This window comes from Pollachius pollachius (genome assembly GCF_949987615.1).
Source record: "Pollachius pollachius genome assembly, chromosome: 10".
Taxonomy (NCBI): Eukaryota; Metazoa; Chordata; class Actinopteri; order Gadiformes; family Gadidae; genus Pollachius; species Pollachius pollachius.
The window spans coordinates 17,066,909-17,082,444 of NC_136943.1; the positions used below are offsets into that span (position 1 = coordinate 17,066,909).

Below are 15,536 nucleotides of genomic sequence, written 5' to 3' on the forward strand. Positions count from 1 at the left end.
GGTGTTTAAAATTAAGAGCTCTCAGAGATTGTAACTCTTGTCAATCTGTAGTTTGTTCCTAAAAAAAATATTTAATTCAAAAACAATAACTATTATATTGAATAGTATAATTAGGCTAACTGATTTACATTTTAATTGATACATAAGTATATTGCCAGATTTTAGGATGTAGTCATCTGTGGTCCAGGAGGCTCTGAACCACCAGGCTCTGAAACAGCCATTGAAATGCATACATTTCAAATGGCTGTTTCTCCTTGTTCCTTCTGGATGCCGACAACCCTTTCTACAGCGAAGAACAGGGAGCTCCAGCGAGTCTGGTTGGGTCGAAGGAACTGCAATTTGCACTCCCGTTGCACTGTTTCAAAAGCCATGGTTGACCTGCTGGTCTTATTCCACAGAGCATAACATTTTGCAAAAGCAGACAGCGACAGCCTCTTGCACGTTTCGCTGCCAGCTTCTGCAGCTCTGGTATCAACTGTTGATATAAGATTAAGGAGATGGCATGCACACTTTTGATGCACTGGAAGTTGGTACTCCAGGACGGTGTCGTCACCTATAATGGCAGACACATCTTGATAGTCCACCTCTAAGTCATTTTCATCTTCTGATGCATCATCGATGATGGAGTCTGTCTCCTCCTGTACTTCAGCAACGTCTTCTCTCTCCTCCCCATACACTCGAAAGGCCTTCAGAAAGTTTATGCCTTTGTCCGTTGTCGTCCTAGTCATTTTTTCCCTGATGTTGTACCCACAATGTATTTCCTCTAATGCACAAGCAAGAACATCAAACGTGTGTGAGCCTCTAAGCCGTACAAGCTAATGCAGCAGATTGCCTCTCCAGTGATGTTTGGTCTATCCAGTGACAGGTGACACCTAAATGACAACGTTGTCTGGCAGACCAGCAGTCTGTTGTAGTAGCTACATGGTTCACAGCACTTAACTTTAATGATTAGGCTCTTCATGTTATTTGCAGCTTCCTGTGTTCTGGAACATAATGTTTTCCTTATCATTACTGTTCACAGAGTTTGCAAAGCTTCTATCATACTCTTGTAGGATGGGTATTCAACCAGAGAAAATGGTTGGCCAGCTTCACATACAAAATAGATTTGAAAGGTTTATTATAGGTCTGTAACAGCCACATATACTAGATTGGTAACGCTTTACGTTAAGGAACAATGCTTATTAAGGTTATAAGTCCGCAAATGCTGAGTGAGTGTGATCTGTTTTGTGCCTCATATCATATCCTTTAAAGGCTTTTATTTTGAATGTAATTTTAAACCGGAAGTTTTGTTCATGCAAGTCGATGATGGCTTGACGCATATGCTTGATGAAGTGTTTGACGAACGTTTGGAGAACATGTCGGAATCGTGTACCTCAGACCAACAACTGACAGACAAAAGACAGGAACAAGCACAGAAAACATGGATAAGAGGAAGAAGTCCGAACTGGAGGATGACTCTATGGTAATTATAAGAATGTAATGCTATAGCCAGGGCGCTATTATTAACAATTATAGATAGTCTTATTAACGCAAATTAATGTTAATAAGCATATAATAAGGGTCTTATTACATATTAATAAAGGCTTAATACAAGGACCTTAATATAAAGCGTTACCGGTAAGGGTAAAATCGGAAGCTCTGTTTCTGCAAGTGGCTGGCGGCCTGACACCTATGGTTGACGAAGTGTTTGACGAACATTTGGAGAACATGTCGGAATTGTCAGCACCGCAAACCAAGTTATTTAAAAAAAAAACAACTGACCGACAAAAGTCAGGCCCAAGCACGGAAAACATGGATAAGAGAAAGAGGTCCGAACTGGAGGATGACTCTTCCTTTAAGTTTAAGAAAGTAATCCTATAGTAACGTTAGCTGGTTCTAGCTAGCTAGTTGTTTTCCGGCAAACCTTTTGGGCTTACAATACTGTCGTGATAGCTTGTCAGGTGGGGGCCAAGTAATGCTCCCAAATCTGTCTTGTCCATGATACAGTTTAAATTAATCCAAAATTGTTATTTCTGTGCTGACCCCTCAACTATCTGAATGTAAGTCAATAATATATATATATATATATATATATATATATATATATATATATATATATATATATATATATATATATATATATATATATAAAATCACCATTACAGAGTAATCCAAAGTTGTTATTTCTGTGCTGACCCCTCAACTATCTGAATGTAAGTCAATAATATATATATTTTTTAAATCACCATTACAGAGTAAGTATACTTTGTAACACAGATATGTACACTGTGTGTATGGAACTTCAGGGACACCTTCCTTATAGTGAACTACAACCCCTTTTGCTGAATCTATGTCTAAACGGCTTAATTGCTAATTGTTACCTGTCTGCTAACTGTCTATTGTTGTTAATGTTTCTTTGTGTTGTCTTTATACAGTAACAGAAAGACCAGCCAGAAAAATTCTCAACCATCCCCTTAGGCTATGGAGAAGCCGGACTCGGATTCGTCTGAGTCAAGTCCGTTGTTTTCTGAATTCTTACTATTGCACAGTTGTTATGTGTTATTATTATTCTTTTTTTTCAAAAGAGCTGTCTTTAAGTGTGTTTTTATGCTTCACCGTTATAACATTGTATTTACAGTACATGTAATTCACATTTTATCAACCTTGACAACATATAGTACTCATTGACTGTTAATAAGTGTATATTAAAGGACTTGCGTGATAGGTGCTATTGTATTGGTCTTGTATTCAATTCATGTTTCCTTCTCTTAGCATTTTAGTAATGAACTACTACTGGGACTTTGGTCAACTCTGTAATGGAATCCTCATTTTGGGGAGTTGTCCTATTTCCTGCCCTCCAGTATTACAGGTTAGTGCCGCTCCTCATAACTGTTTGTGGCTTTCATTTGAGGATAATTCATCACAACCAACGGTTTCTTTTCATGTCAACCCCTTTTTATTGAATAACATATAGCATATCGTTGGTTTTATAGTGTGAAAATCTAAAATTAAATGATACAATTATGTCGGTATAAAAGGTGATTTTAGAGGAAATGTAATGGTGAACAAGGCCTTGTTGCTACAACTCTTATCATTGTGATTCAGCAGAAAAGTAGATGACTCATAAGAATGTCATGACATATTGTGTGTGTGTGTGTGCGTGTGCATGCGTCTGTGTTTAAGTGTCTTGACAGTAAATCAACGGTAACGGTTGGTCTCTGTCTAAAGACTTATTATGCCAAACTGGCTCATCCACTTCAGGTACAAATTAGTTGTGTGTTGACAATTTATTTTTTTATATATATATATTTATATATATATTTATGAAGCAAGGTAGATCCGCTATGCAACCTATTGAACAACAGGCATGTTCAGCCTTCCCAGGGTCCTGCAGGTATGTTAAATTATCTTAATGTGTTGCGTGTTGAAACCCCCCACACAGCCGGCACCAGGGCGGGGTTCTGGGGGCCTCGCTCTTTGAGGCTAGATCATAGATTGGGGGGAGGAAACGTGGGGAAAGTAGTGACAAGCCTGGCGCAAAAAGTGTATGTCTGGTGGGGGGGGGGGGGGGGGGGGGTCCTGTGGAGAGAGCTGACTGGATCACATACCCTCTGGGGGGGGGAGAGAGATGATTGGATCAACTTGATTCTCAAGGTGATGCAAGGGTAGTATGACACCAAGTCCGGAATGTTGTAATTCTATATAGTAATTCTAAATGACTAATTGGGAAAAGGACACCGCGGGCCAACAGCTTTGATTGGCAGTACAGTTTGTAGAGACAAGAATGAACATAACAAAATATGTCAGAAGGAAGAGGGGGTGTTACCTTATGTCAGTGAGGAGGAAACAACGCAGAAATTGTACCTAGTGGGGGAGATAGTTTTCTTTCCTGAGGAGGATACGGTTCTCCTTTTTTTTCTTTCAAAAGATTTGCAGGACTGAATAGGCTTGCCCCCCCGGGGGAGATGTTTGGAGAGTGTGTGTGTGTGTGTCGGAGGTTGTCGGTGCTCAGTGCTGTGTGTGCTCGGAGGGGGTGTGTCTTTGTTCAGGAAAAGTGAGAGCTTAAAACTTTGAAAGGCACACACACCACACACACACACACTATGTGGTGAGTTTCAGATGGTTCCAAAGGTGTCGTAAGATACACATCTACGCTCCAGTCAGAGAGAGAGGCTGTGGGCTTTTAACATGAACAGGAGGTCTCAGAGTGGCGCTGTCAGCAATGGAAGCAGAGCAAACAAACACGGGGCATCCCAGAACGGAGCTGGCTACTCCGAGGTCAGCTGTGAAGCCCCGGGTTCAGAGGATCCCGACGGTAAGGTGGAGCTGGGGAAGAAGGTGACGTTGCTCCGGGGTATCTCCATCATCATGGGCACCATCATCGGAGCGGGAATCTTCGTGGCCCCAAAGGGCATTCTGAAAAACACCGGCAGTGTGGGAATGTCGCTGGTGGTGTGGATCGCATGCGGCGTGCTGTCCCTCTTTGGTGAGTCCCAGTAGATTGATTAATAACATGTTTAAGATTTATTTTCAACTACTTCAGGTAAGAAGAAAGTAACGCTAGGCAAGGCCAGATGAGATAAAGTCATGTACTCTGAAACAGAAGTTGGGATAAATGTTACCCTAGTTCTGCAGTGAGAAAAGCCCATATTACATGGAAACTCCTCCTATTGGGTACTTCAAAATATAGTAGGAGTACAATCCAGTCACGTGACTGAAATGAAATCCTTTTCCTTATTGGGAAGACACTCCATTTGCACACAACTGTGTTCTCATTTACATGTTATTTTATTGTGGTTCATGGTCAGATGAAGATGATTAGTAAGTAAAGCAAATGTTTACATTGTAAATCAGCTATGGATCCCTTTCAAGCATTAACAGTTGTCCCAACAGAAGAACAAATCTGAAATGTCAATATGTCAATGTCTAATTCTTTAGCTGATAATCTCTAGCAATTTCAAAAACATGGACTGAAAACATATTGAAATGTGGAAATTGAAAATTTTAATCTTCCTTCTGATTATATTTCTGATGAAAGAATCTCTTTTAAATATGAACATTTCTAGTTTAATTGTGATAGATAACAAAATTATAGTTATTGAATATATTGGTTTTTATATTAATTGTCAGGTTCTTTTAGCAGCTAATGCTCCCACCTGAAGATAAAGCTCCATCCTAAAGTTAAAGGTAGGGAAGACCAAAGTAAAGATTAGACCTCCATTCACCCTCCAAAGCCACTCCCCAGAAACAGGTGACTCACCCAACTCGCTTTCTTAAGCAGCAGGTCTGAGAGAGTTGTGGAAGACTCGGGTCATGCAATGAATGCACAGGCACGGTGGTTACAGCTGAACAGGCCTATGGAAGGAGTGAAAACACAGAAACACATTCTTTATCACAGCATTTGGTTCATAGTTTGTGGTCGTGATGTAAAGACAATTTCCACAAATGCTTCTAAAATATATGTCCAATCCTAGCTTTGAACATTTCCTTGTCAGTCACTCCCTAATCATGCCGGATGTCTGGCAGGTGTGGATAACACATGTTTACAACCACTGTGCTATTCATAGGACCAAAATCAATCATTCACCACTTTTGCATTGCAGGAGCGCTTTCATATGCAGAACTGGGAACCTGTATCACCAAATCAGGCGGACACTACACCTACATCCTCGAGGCCTTTGGTCCCCAGCTAGCCTTCATACGGATATGGTCTGACCTTATTTCTATCAGGTAGGTGGAGAATCCCTCCGTCAATTATGGAATTCTCCTAAAGAACGGAGAGATGCACTCTAGGCACACGGGGGGGGGGGGGGTGAAAGGGCCCCTGGGAAATAGGGATTGTAAGCAGCAGGAGCGCAAAGCAAACAACAGCGCTAGTATAAGCTCTCTGCTATCCCCGCCTCAGGCCCAGATCAAGATTCAATGGGAACGATGGGAAATGAACAGGAGGAATGGTACACAAGAGCCAATGGGAGAGAGAGGGAGAGATGGAGAGAGAGAGAGAGAGAGAGGGCGAGAAAGAGAGGGTGAGGGGGAGAGAGAGAGACAGAGAGAGAGACAGAGAGGGAGAGAAAGAGAGGGGGAGAGAGAGAGAGGGCGAAGGGGAGAGAGAGAGAGAGAGTGACAGAGAGAGAGAGAGAGCCTCTTCCAGTTCTTGGCCTCCTCCAGCTAAGGAAGTTTAATGGATTTTGTGGGAAATTAAGGCGGGGGGGGGAGGGATGAAGATGCTGAGCAGGCGATCACAACTATACCAGGCTGACCTTATTTACATTCCTGTAAGAACCAAGCTCTTGTTAAGAGTTGTAAAGCCCCCCTCTCTTGCTCACACACACATACACACACACACTCGCACACACGGACACACGCACGCACGCACGCACACACACACACGCACGCACACACACACACACACACACACACACACACATACACATAGACACACTGTTATTGGGGTAGGGTTAGGGGGGGCCTATGATCTGGGAGGGGCCTATGTTTGTGTCCCAGAGTTTGAGTTTGTTCAAGGTTAGGGTTAGGGTCAGTGACCAAACGCATTCCATCCAAATCCATGATGTACATGCACATTTTATTTACAAGGACATCGTCCATGTGAATAGAATAGTTAATGCATGGTTTTATTGATTAATACTAAATAGGCCTTAACTGACGGAGAACATGAAAAAAAAAACAATAGTTTCTGTATCAACATAGTTGATACAGAAACTCTATAGTCTAATCTAGATGATTATCTGGTGGCTTAGGCTGTTATTTTTTAAACAGTATAGAAATACATGCTCAATGGATGCGGTTGTATTGATAATGAGTAAATAAATTTTAGTTAGTAGTAATGTGACTGCATCGAGAGTTGCCTCGTATTAGTTATTCAGTTATAAAAGATCGGAAATAAATAAAAGAGATGAGCAATTTCTGATTTCTCACGTTGATGGCGGAGATATAGAAATAGAAATGCAATTTAGATGAGGATAAATGCACTGTAATCTAATATTTGATTCTTAAAATGTAAAACATTTATATAACTGGTAACCAATATTACAAAAACAAAAAGATGATTCTCATAAACCTCTATGTATGAATATGTATGTATGAATATGCGTTTACTAAGTAGGACCTTTCTCCTCAGGCCGGCGGGGATGGCAGTGCTCTCGCTTGCCTTTGGACAGTACATCCTGGAGCCACTGTTCATGCCCTGTCCTGTCCCAGCCATGGCCACCAAGCTGGCTGCTGCCATCGGCCTGAGTATACATTCTGACATTCTGACTTCCTGTTTGACCAATGTACAGACCAATCTACCATTGGTTTGTGCTACCTTTCTCTACAGACATTTATCTAATAGTTACACAGCTCAATTTATATATATATATATATATATATATATACCTACATAAAATATGTATAGCTCAAAGAGAATATGTGAGAGTTATGTTGTTTGAAGTCGTTTTATTAATTTAACATTTGATTACAAATTGACTTAAAGTGAATACAGATACAAATCTTTACGAACCGGTTGGGGTTGTCTGGCTCTCTGTAGGCTGGAGACGTCTGGGATTTTACCCAGTATCTTTCGACACCTTATTGAATACCCCATGAAAATGTAACGGTTGACGTTGCAAAAGTAAAAGAAAATCTAAATAGATAAGCACCAAGATGTATAGATAAGTATACATTATTAATATGTGAATGTCTGTGGTTCCTCTCCATGAAGCTGCGGTCATGTATCTGAACAGCATGAGTGTCACCTGGACGGCCCGCTTCCAGATCTTCCTGACGGTCGCCAAACTTCTCGCCATCTCAATCATTATACTACCAGGGATGTACCTGCTGTTTAAAGGTGAGTTGCTCATCACATGATGTCACACTGGGTACCGTTCAACAGACAAAGGTGTCATCTATTAAGCCTTCCCTAGCTTAGTCTGCTCCCCGTACCCGGTGATAGAAGCCTGTGATGAGGAAAGGTTGTTGTCGCAGGGTCACTGAGCATGTTATCTCTATGAACAGATATCTGTATATCAATGCATAATCTCTAGGCAAGGGTATACGATTTTGCTACTGGAAGCGTAATGGTTTCCGTTTGTTGGCCGAATAGCATTGACCAGTCACGTTGGAGCGGGCTTGGGCTGAATGCAGGTAAACAGTGGAGCAACAATCTCAGAACCCATCGGCCATCGTCGAATCATTGATTTAGCTTTTTATTTGCTTTGTTAGGCCAATATATTGAGGAAAGTGTTCAGAGTGTATGCTGATACTGAATCTGGTCGTATAAGTTATGTCATCAATCAACTTCAACTCAATCTCAATGTGCTTATCAGACCGTTAACAATGGCAGCCGGGAGAGGAAGCCTGGATATCCGTTATCTGGAACCCACATGCGATATGAGGATCAACCAAGAACTAAGAAGTTTCCTGTTCAGCGCGTTCACACCAAATCTAATTGCCATGAAAAACATTATACCTAACGAGCCTGATGCAATACATTTTCATAATCTGATTCCATTCATTTAGCTGTCTAAAAATATATAAAATAATAATATGTCAAATCAACAGCATATTTGTTCTAGGCAGCCTTGATGTTGACGCACCCAACATTGACTTGATGTTTCAAATTAAATCAAGCAAATCAACTCATCTATTCCCACTCATATGTTAGGATTGACGCTAACAATCAAAATGTTAGCGTCAACATGTTTAACTGGATGAAATGCAGAGTTGCGATAGGAACCAGAAAAAAACAAGCTACATGCAATTCAACCAATTCAACCCCCACTGTCTCACCTCTAGGAGGTAAGCTAGGTGGGGGGAGCCCACAAGACACACATAACCTCTCCCCCCGGCCTCGATCAGTACCAATGAGCCGTCCTGTATTCTCTTCCGGTGCCGATTTGGTGCCTGAACGGTTTGTCTGGATGCACCTGCTCAGCTTCAGGCTTCGTTGTTTTTCGCACAAAGCGTAGTGGGGCTCCACTCCATGATTTAGGAAGGTGATACATTTTATAAACCCTACTCAGATTGTTGATGTCTCTTGTCTTGCATCAGAAATACAAAGGAGGGAGGTTGAACCATTCAATGAAGCTCCATGTAAACTCATTGCGTGTGTGTGTGTGTGTGTGTGTGTGTGAGTGTCTGTGTGCGTGTGTGTGTGTGTGTGTGTGTGAGTGTGTGTTTTCAGGGGAGACAAGGAATTTTGAGAATGCCTTTGATCTGACCACTATGAACCTGGCTGACTTGCCATTGGCCTTCTACTCTGGGATGTATGCTTACGCTGGGTGGTAGGTATTGTCTCACACACACACACACACACACACACACACGTTCGCACATAAACATGCATGCACACACACACACACACACACACACACACACACACACACACACACTCAAAGACACGCATATACGCTCACACAGACACACACACACACAGTCATATATACATGTGCACACACAGCCACGCATGCACACATAAATCCACACAAACACAAACACAGTGAGACGGCTGTGAGTAAAACACGGGTTCTCGCAATAGCTCAAAAATAACTGTCAAAAAGTTTTGAAAAGTGTCTCTTGCAAATGTTATTAACCTGTGTTATTATTCTTATAGCAGTAGCTGATGATGTATTTTATATAATTATACCATATGTATTGTATGATTGTGTTATATGGTATTTGGTGAACAGACTTACGGACAACGATACATTTTGTGTTAATAGGTTCTATCTTAACTTTGTGACCGAAGAGGTGGATAAACCGGAGAAGTAAGTTCCCTGTTATCTTCCTCTATCCCCTACGTTGTTCCTTTCATTATTGTTGTTTTATGAAGCTTCATTTGGTGCTTTGAATGGTTTATTTCTGTAATACACTTAAATTGAGTTGATAGGATCACGGTGGCAAGCCTTTTTTCTTGGACCACTTTAGATGGTCCAGCTCTATCATTACAGCCTGGAAAAACACATACCAAGGACAGCAAGATTGACTGGTTGACATGACAATTGTCCAGGAAGGCTTTTTAGGCATCTTTGGCCCAAAGCTTAATGCATCCCTAGACTACCTATATGAGTTGACTGCCCCCTAATGGTTAAAAACAGCCCTGAGGTCTGTAGTGGAACCTTTCGATGGCATTTCTTAATGTCTGCTCGGTAAAAATAAATAAATGTACAGTCAAATTGCTTGCATGAGTCATTTTAATGGACCATTGAACCATTGTTTTATGACCATGTAGATACAGAGGTTATCAACATGGGGCCATTGGGGCCTGAGTCTGTAGATACAGAGGTTATCAACATGGGGCCATTGGGGCCTGAGTCTGTAGATACAGACAGAGGTTATCAACATGGGGCCATTGGGGCCTGAGTCTGTAGATACAGAGGTTATCAACATGGGGCCATTGGGGCCTGAGTCTGTAGATACAGACAGAGGTTATCAACATGGGGCCATTGGGGCCTGAGTCTGTAGATACAGACAGAGGTTATCAATACAGAGCCATAGGGGGATGAGTCTATAAGATGCAGAAGTTATCAATACAGAGCCATAGGGGGACGATTCTATAAGATGCAGAGGTTATCAATACAGAGCCATAGGGGCATGAGTCTATAAGATGCGGAGGTTATCAATACAGAGCCATAGGGGCATGAGTCTATAAGATGCAGAGGTTATCAATACAGAGCCATAGGGGCATGAGTCTATAAGATGTGGAGGTTATCAATACAGAGCCATAGGGGCATGAGTCTATAAGATGCAGAGGTTATCAATACAGAGCCATAGGGGCATGAGTCTATAAGATGCGGAGGTTATCAATACAGAGCCATAGGGGCATGAGTCTATAAGATGCAGAGGTTATCAATATGGAGCCATAGGGGCATGAGCCTATAAGATACAGAGGTTATCAATACAGAGCCATAGGGGCATGAGTCTATAAGATGCGGAGGTTATCAATATGGAGCCATAGGGGCATGAGTCTATAAGATGCGGAGGTTATCAATATAGAGCCATAGGGGCATGAGTCTATAAGATGCGGAGGTTATCAATATGGAGCCATAGGGGCATGAGTCTATAAGATACAGAGGTTATCCTTACACCCCCCCCCCTCCCCAGGACCCTCCCCCTGGCCATCTGCATCTCCATGGCGGGAGTGTCCCTCTGCTACGTGCTGATCAACGTGGCGTACTACACTGTGATGTCTGCAGATGAGCTCCTGGCCTCGGAGGCCGTCGCCGTGGTAACCACCCACCCCCACGCCACGGGGTTCAGACACATGCACAGCTCTTATGTTATTAGCTTGCGTGGGCGAGTGAAACAACAGGTCGGTGTCCATACACATGGGGATATATTTGGATTAACGAATCGATTTAGATTCATCAAAGCCCCTTTGTGTTCTCCACACCACTGACTTCAATAACAACACAGAAGAGATCGTCAGACAGATGCAGACGCAGACAGAGTCTCATCCCGGTGATGCCTCGGCCACGGCCACATTTTCCCACATTGTAAACCCCCTAAAAATGAACATGGGCTCACAGGAAATGTGTGACTTAGAAGCAGTGGATCACTGTGACATTTCTGTGAAGAAATAACAATCATTTATAAGGTGAGAAGGGTCTCATAAAAGGTCCTGATTCATAGCAAACTACTACTTATCCCTTAGCGTGGTGCGATTTGCCCTCATGTACCAGGATGTTGATTTTGTTGGTTGGGGTCCTCAGAATGTTCAGCCCTATAAAAAAGGGGTCAGGGATCCCGTTGCCTCCGGAGAAGGGCTGATCAGACTGGAGCTCCAGTAACTGTCATGGAGATGGGTCCAGCCGACCCACAGCCCTGCGTTGGCTCGTCTCTTATCCACTGAAGTGTGCGTGTGTGTGTTCACCCCTAATGTGCACTTTAGTTGTCATCATTAGCAGACAGGCCTTCTCGACTGATTTTAATGCGATAGCTCTAGTTCCTCCCCAGTGATGCTAATTGCATCACGCAACAGTCTTACCAACAGCCCCCCCACACACACACCTGCACCGACACTGCAGCCCGAGGTGCTCGTAGCCTCTTGTCTCAAAGAGCCCTGATTGGATAAGCGCCGCTCTAATGGGGTTACATGTATTGCTCCGTACACACTCGTCGTGATTGGAAGCACCTTAAGGGGTTGTGCGAAGAGCGTTTCTTAAGCGGATGCAATTGGATACAGGAGGAATCCACTTTGTTCCTCCATCCTGTGTCGACATTTGTGCACCGAGAAAAGTTCACGTCTTAAACTCAGTTTGGCAATAAATTGCTCTGTCTAGAAGTACCGGTTAAACGTGTCGATTCGATTTGCTCCCTTGCTTATATGAGCGATCCTAACCCTGCAATTCAACAATGGGGACATAAAAGAATGTTTAATGTGCTCTAAAAGGCAACAAAAGCTGCCTTTTTTTTTTAAATGGCTAAATAAATTGCAGTATTATTCGATAACACCTGTGATTATAACATATGCATTAATACATGTTTATATCATCTTTATCACTTCCAGGAGTTTGCAAGTAAGGTGATGGGAAACTTCTCCATTGTGGTCCCTTTGTTTGTGGCCTTGTCCTGTTTCGGCTCCATGAACGGCTGCATCTTTGCCATTTCCAGGTACCTTTCTCTTCCTCATGCACCCATCCATCAATCTATTGTGCCATTTCTTGTAATAACACACACGTGTTATCTAATGTGGACAGAATAATGAGTGGTTCCATTTGGGTGTGACGGTTGCTCAGTGATCATGATCCTACCCGGTATTGGGTACAACCCCCAACGTGGCTCTAATGTATAGTCTTAGTGTTCTCCCTGTCTGAACACGTGTTGCCACAAGTATTTATGTGCTTTATGGCCCTGCCTTCAAAGACCAGTGTGTAGCGTTCAAAGATAACGAGTGATTCTCCGTTCAACCTTCCTCAAGTATAGTGTGCTTCTCTTTCAAAAAGGAAACTACCATTCACACAATGTTCAATAGGACTGGTATAAGCTTATAATGTCAGAACGATAAAGAACAACGTTAATGAAGTAACCTGTAGCCGGATATCATGCTGATGTCAGTACCATCGAGTGTGTGTGTGTGTGTGTGTGTGTGTGTGTGTGTGTGTGTGTGTGTGTGTGTAAACATGTCCCACCAGAATGTTCTACGTTGCGTCTCGTGAAGGTCAACTTCCAGAAGTTCTGTCCATGATCCACATCCGCAGACACACCCCCCTGGCAGCAGTCCTCACCATGGTCAGGCCTCCCAGAACCATCCGCATGCACACACACTGGCACACACACACCAGCATGCACTGGCACACACACACCAGCATGCATACACACTGGCACATACATACTGCAGGGACACAGACTGCAGGGACACACACTGCAGGGACAAACACTGCAGGGACACACACAGCAGGGACACACACAGCAGGGACACACACTGCAGGGACACACACTTCAGCAGGACACACTCCAGGTTTCGTTGATGCTTTAATGTGCAATATTAAGTCCCCCAAACATGGCCAACACATACATAAATACTGGAGTACATTACAATGGAAATTATTTTCCGTTGGGATGTCCTTAATACGAGGGACCTAAAATGATGCCAGTTCCATTAATGTGTGTCTGGAGATTATTGCATAATTAGTAAAGATTTATGATGTGTTGCAGCTACCCGCAGGGGAATGTAATGTTTTTTAATCCTTTCAATTTCTTCAGTTTCAGCTGTCCCTGCAATTTATTAACTGTTATGCACAACTTAATCACACATTAGCAAAAAGTAACGACAAATACTTCAACCCCACCACCTCACATTGGGAAACAATAAGGACAATAACATTACGCATCCATACAACCCAACCCCTGCACCAACAATGTCCTTGTCCTGACATCTGCTGTGTGTGTGTGTGTGTGTGTGTGTGTGTGCGTGTATGTTTGTGTGTGCTCGTTTCATTGCACAGTACCCGATGTCTTTACTCCAGCTGTTTGTGGGAGACATCTACAGCCTTTTAAACTTCATGAGCTTCCTGCGCTGGCTGTTCATTGGCATGGCCGTGCTGGGATTAATCTACCTTCGGTTCACACAGCCTGACCTCCCCCGGCCCTTTAAGGTGCGTGTCATCACCTCCTCCACCGGGTTCTTGGGACCTGGCAAATTATAGGCGCACAACTGTGAGGGTGTCAGAAATCTGCTTTCTACAATCTATTTTACAACGAAAGACCCAACACGGTGTCATTGAGACCCTCTGGCCACTTTTTTACCCTTTCCAAAAGGTAATCCTTTTGCTGAGGAAATATAGGTCTATACAGTGTATACTTTATTAATTGCTATTTTGCTATTGCTAAAATGAATCAGTGCTCTAGAATTTACTGATTAACAGATGAACTTTATAACTGGTTGATGTGTGTACAAATTGTTAGCAATATATATAATGAACAATCTAGGGGAAATTGGTCTGGACCGCCCACAGTTGACATTGACATGGGGTTTCAAATGGGGCTATTCGCCGATGTTTTTGACTCCTACAGCAAACGATAAAGAGCTCCATCATAAAGCTTCCCCACAGTAAAATGTGTACCATCTAAAGGTGAAGACAAATTCTTGCAAGGTTTTGAGGGTTAGGACCTGAAGGCACCTTCAAAGGTTGAATATGTTTATGTATAATGTTCCTTTCAATGAATATACAGTTTTAAAATGTCAGTGTGGATCTGTTATAGCCGATAGATGCAACATCTCAAACGGTTTCAAAAATTCCGATTATGTTCCACATGTAGTCATGGAGACATTGAATGAGGCTTCCATGTGTCCTCCCTTCCAGGTCCCTCTGGTCATCCCGGTTCTGTTCTGCCTGACCTGCTTCTTCATGGTCTTCCTGTCCCTGTACTCCGACCCCGTCAACACCGGGATAGGCTTTGCCATTTCCCTCACTGGAATCCCAGCCTACTACCTGTTCATCGTGTTTGACCACAGACCAAAGTGGCTCCAGAGATGTCTAGGTACCACACTCATCACGCTTATAACAATGACTGTGATAAACAGTCAGCACATCTACTAACGCTTCTATTACTTATGTTGAAAGAGATTGTATTTAATCTAACTTCCTTTTGACATACAAAACAACTAATATTGTAATGCAAGGATGTTAACATGAGTAATGACATGTTACTGTGCCATATTGTGTCACATATATTGCAATTTTGTCTTACATATGTACAATTCATGAACTTTCCTTTGTCCTCAGATTCTTTCAACAGATCCATGCAGATTGTCATGGAGGTTGTTCCTGCTGAAGCCTAACACGTTCCAGCAGTGGATCACCTCAAAGTTTGAACAGTACTGGAACAATACTTCAAGAAGTGGATCTGTTGATATCTTTTACATTTTTGTGTGAGCATATCAGAAGGAGGAATAATAGAACCAGTGTTTTTGTTTCCGTAAGCTAAATACTAGTGCAGGGTACGTATGTATTTCAAGAGTAAGACAGAAGATAAACTAGTGGTGCTAAACTAACTAATACCCTTTTTCCACCCACATTTGTATGCAGATGCAGGTTTTTGAGCACATAAATGCCTGC

The 15,536-nt window shown here is 42.5% G+C and overlaps 1 protein-coding gene across 1 annotated transcript; it reads left to right on the plus strand.

Annotated features, from left to right (window-relative positions):
* Positions 1-4,167: 4,167 nt before the first annotated feature.
* slc7a11 (solute carrier family 7 member 11) lies at positions 4,168-15,259 on the plus strand (the record flags this gene model as incomplete). Its single annotated transcript, XM_079744282.1, has 12 exons — positions 4,168-4,465; positions 5,583-5,709; positions 7,118-7,233; positions 7,700-7,825; positions 9,161-9,260; positions 9,699-9,743; positions 11,080-11,203; positions 12,485-12,588; positions 13,110-13,206; positions 13,923-14,072; positions 14,781-14,958; positions 15,204-15,259. 12 exons carry the CDS (start codon positions 4,168-4,170, stop codon positions 15,257-15,259), a joined length of 1,521 nt encoding a protein of 506 aa, XP_079600408.1.
* Positions 15,260-15,536: the final 277 nt, after the last annotated feature.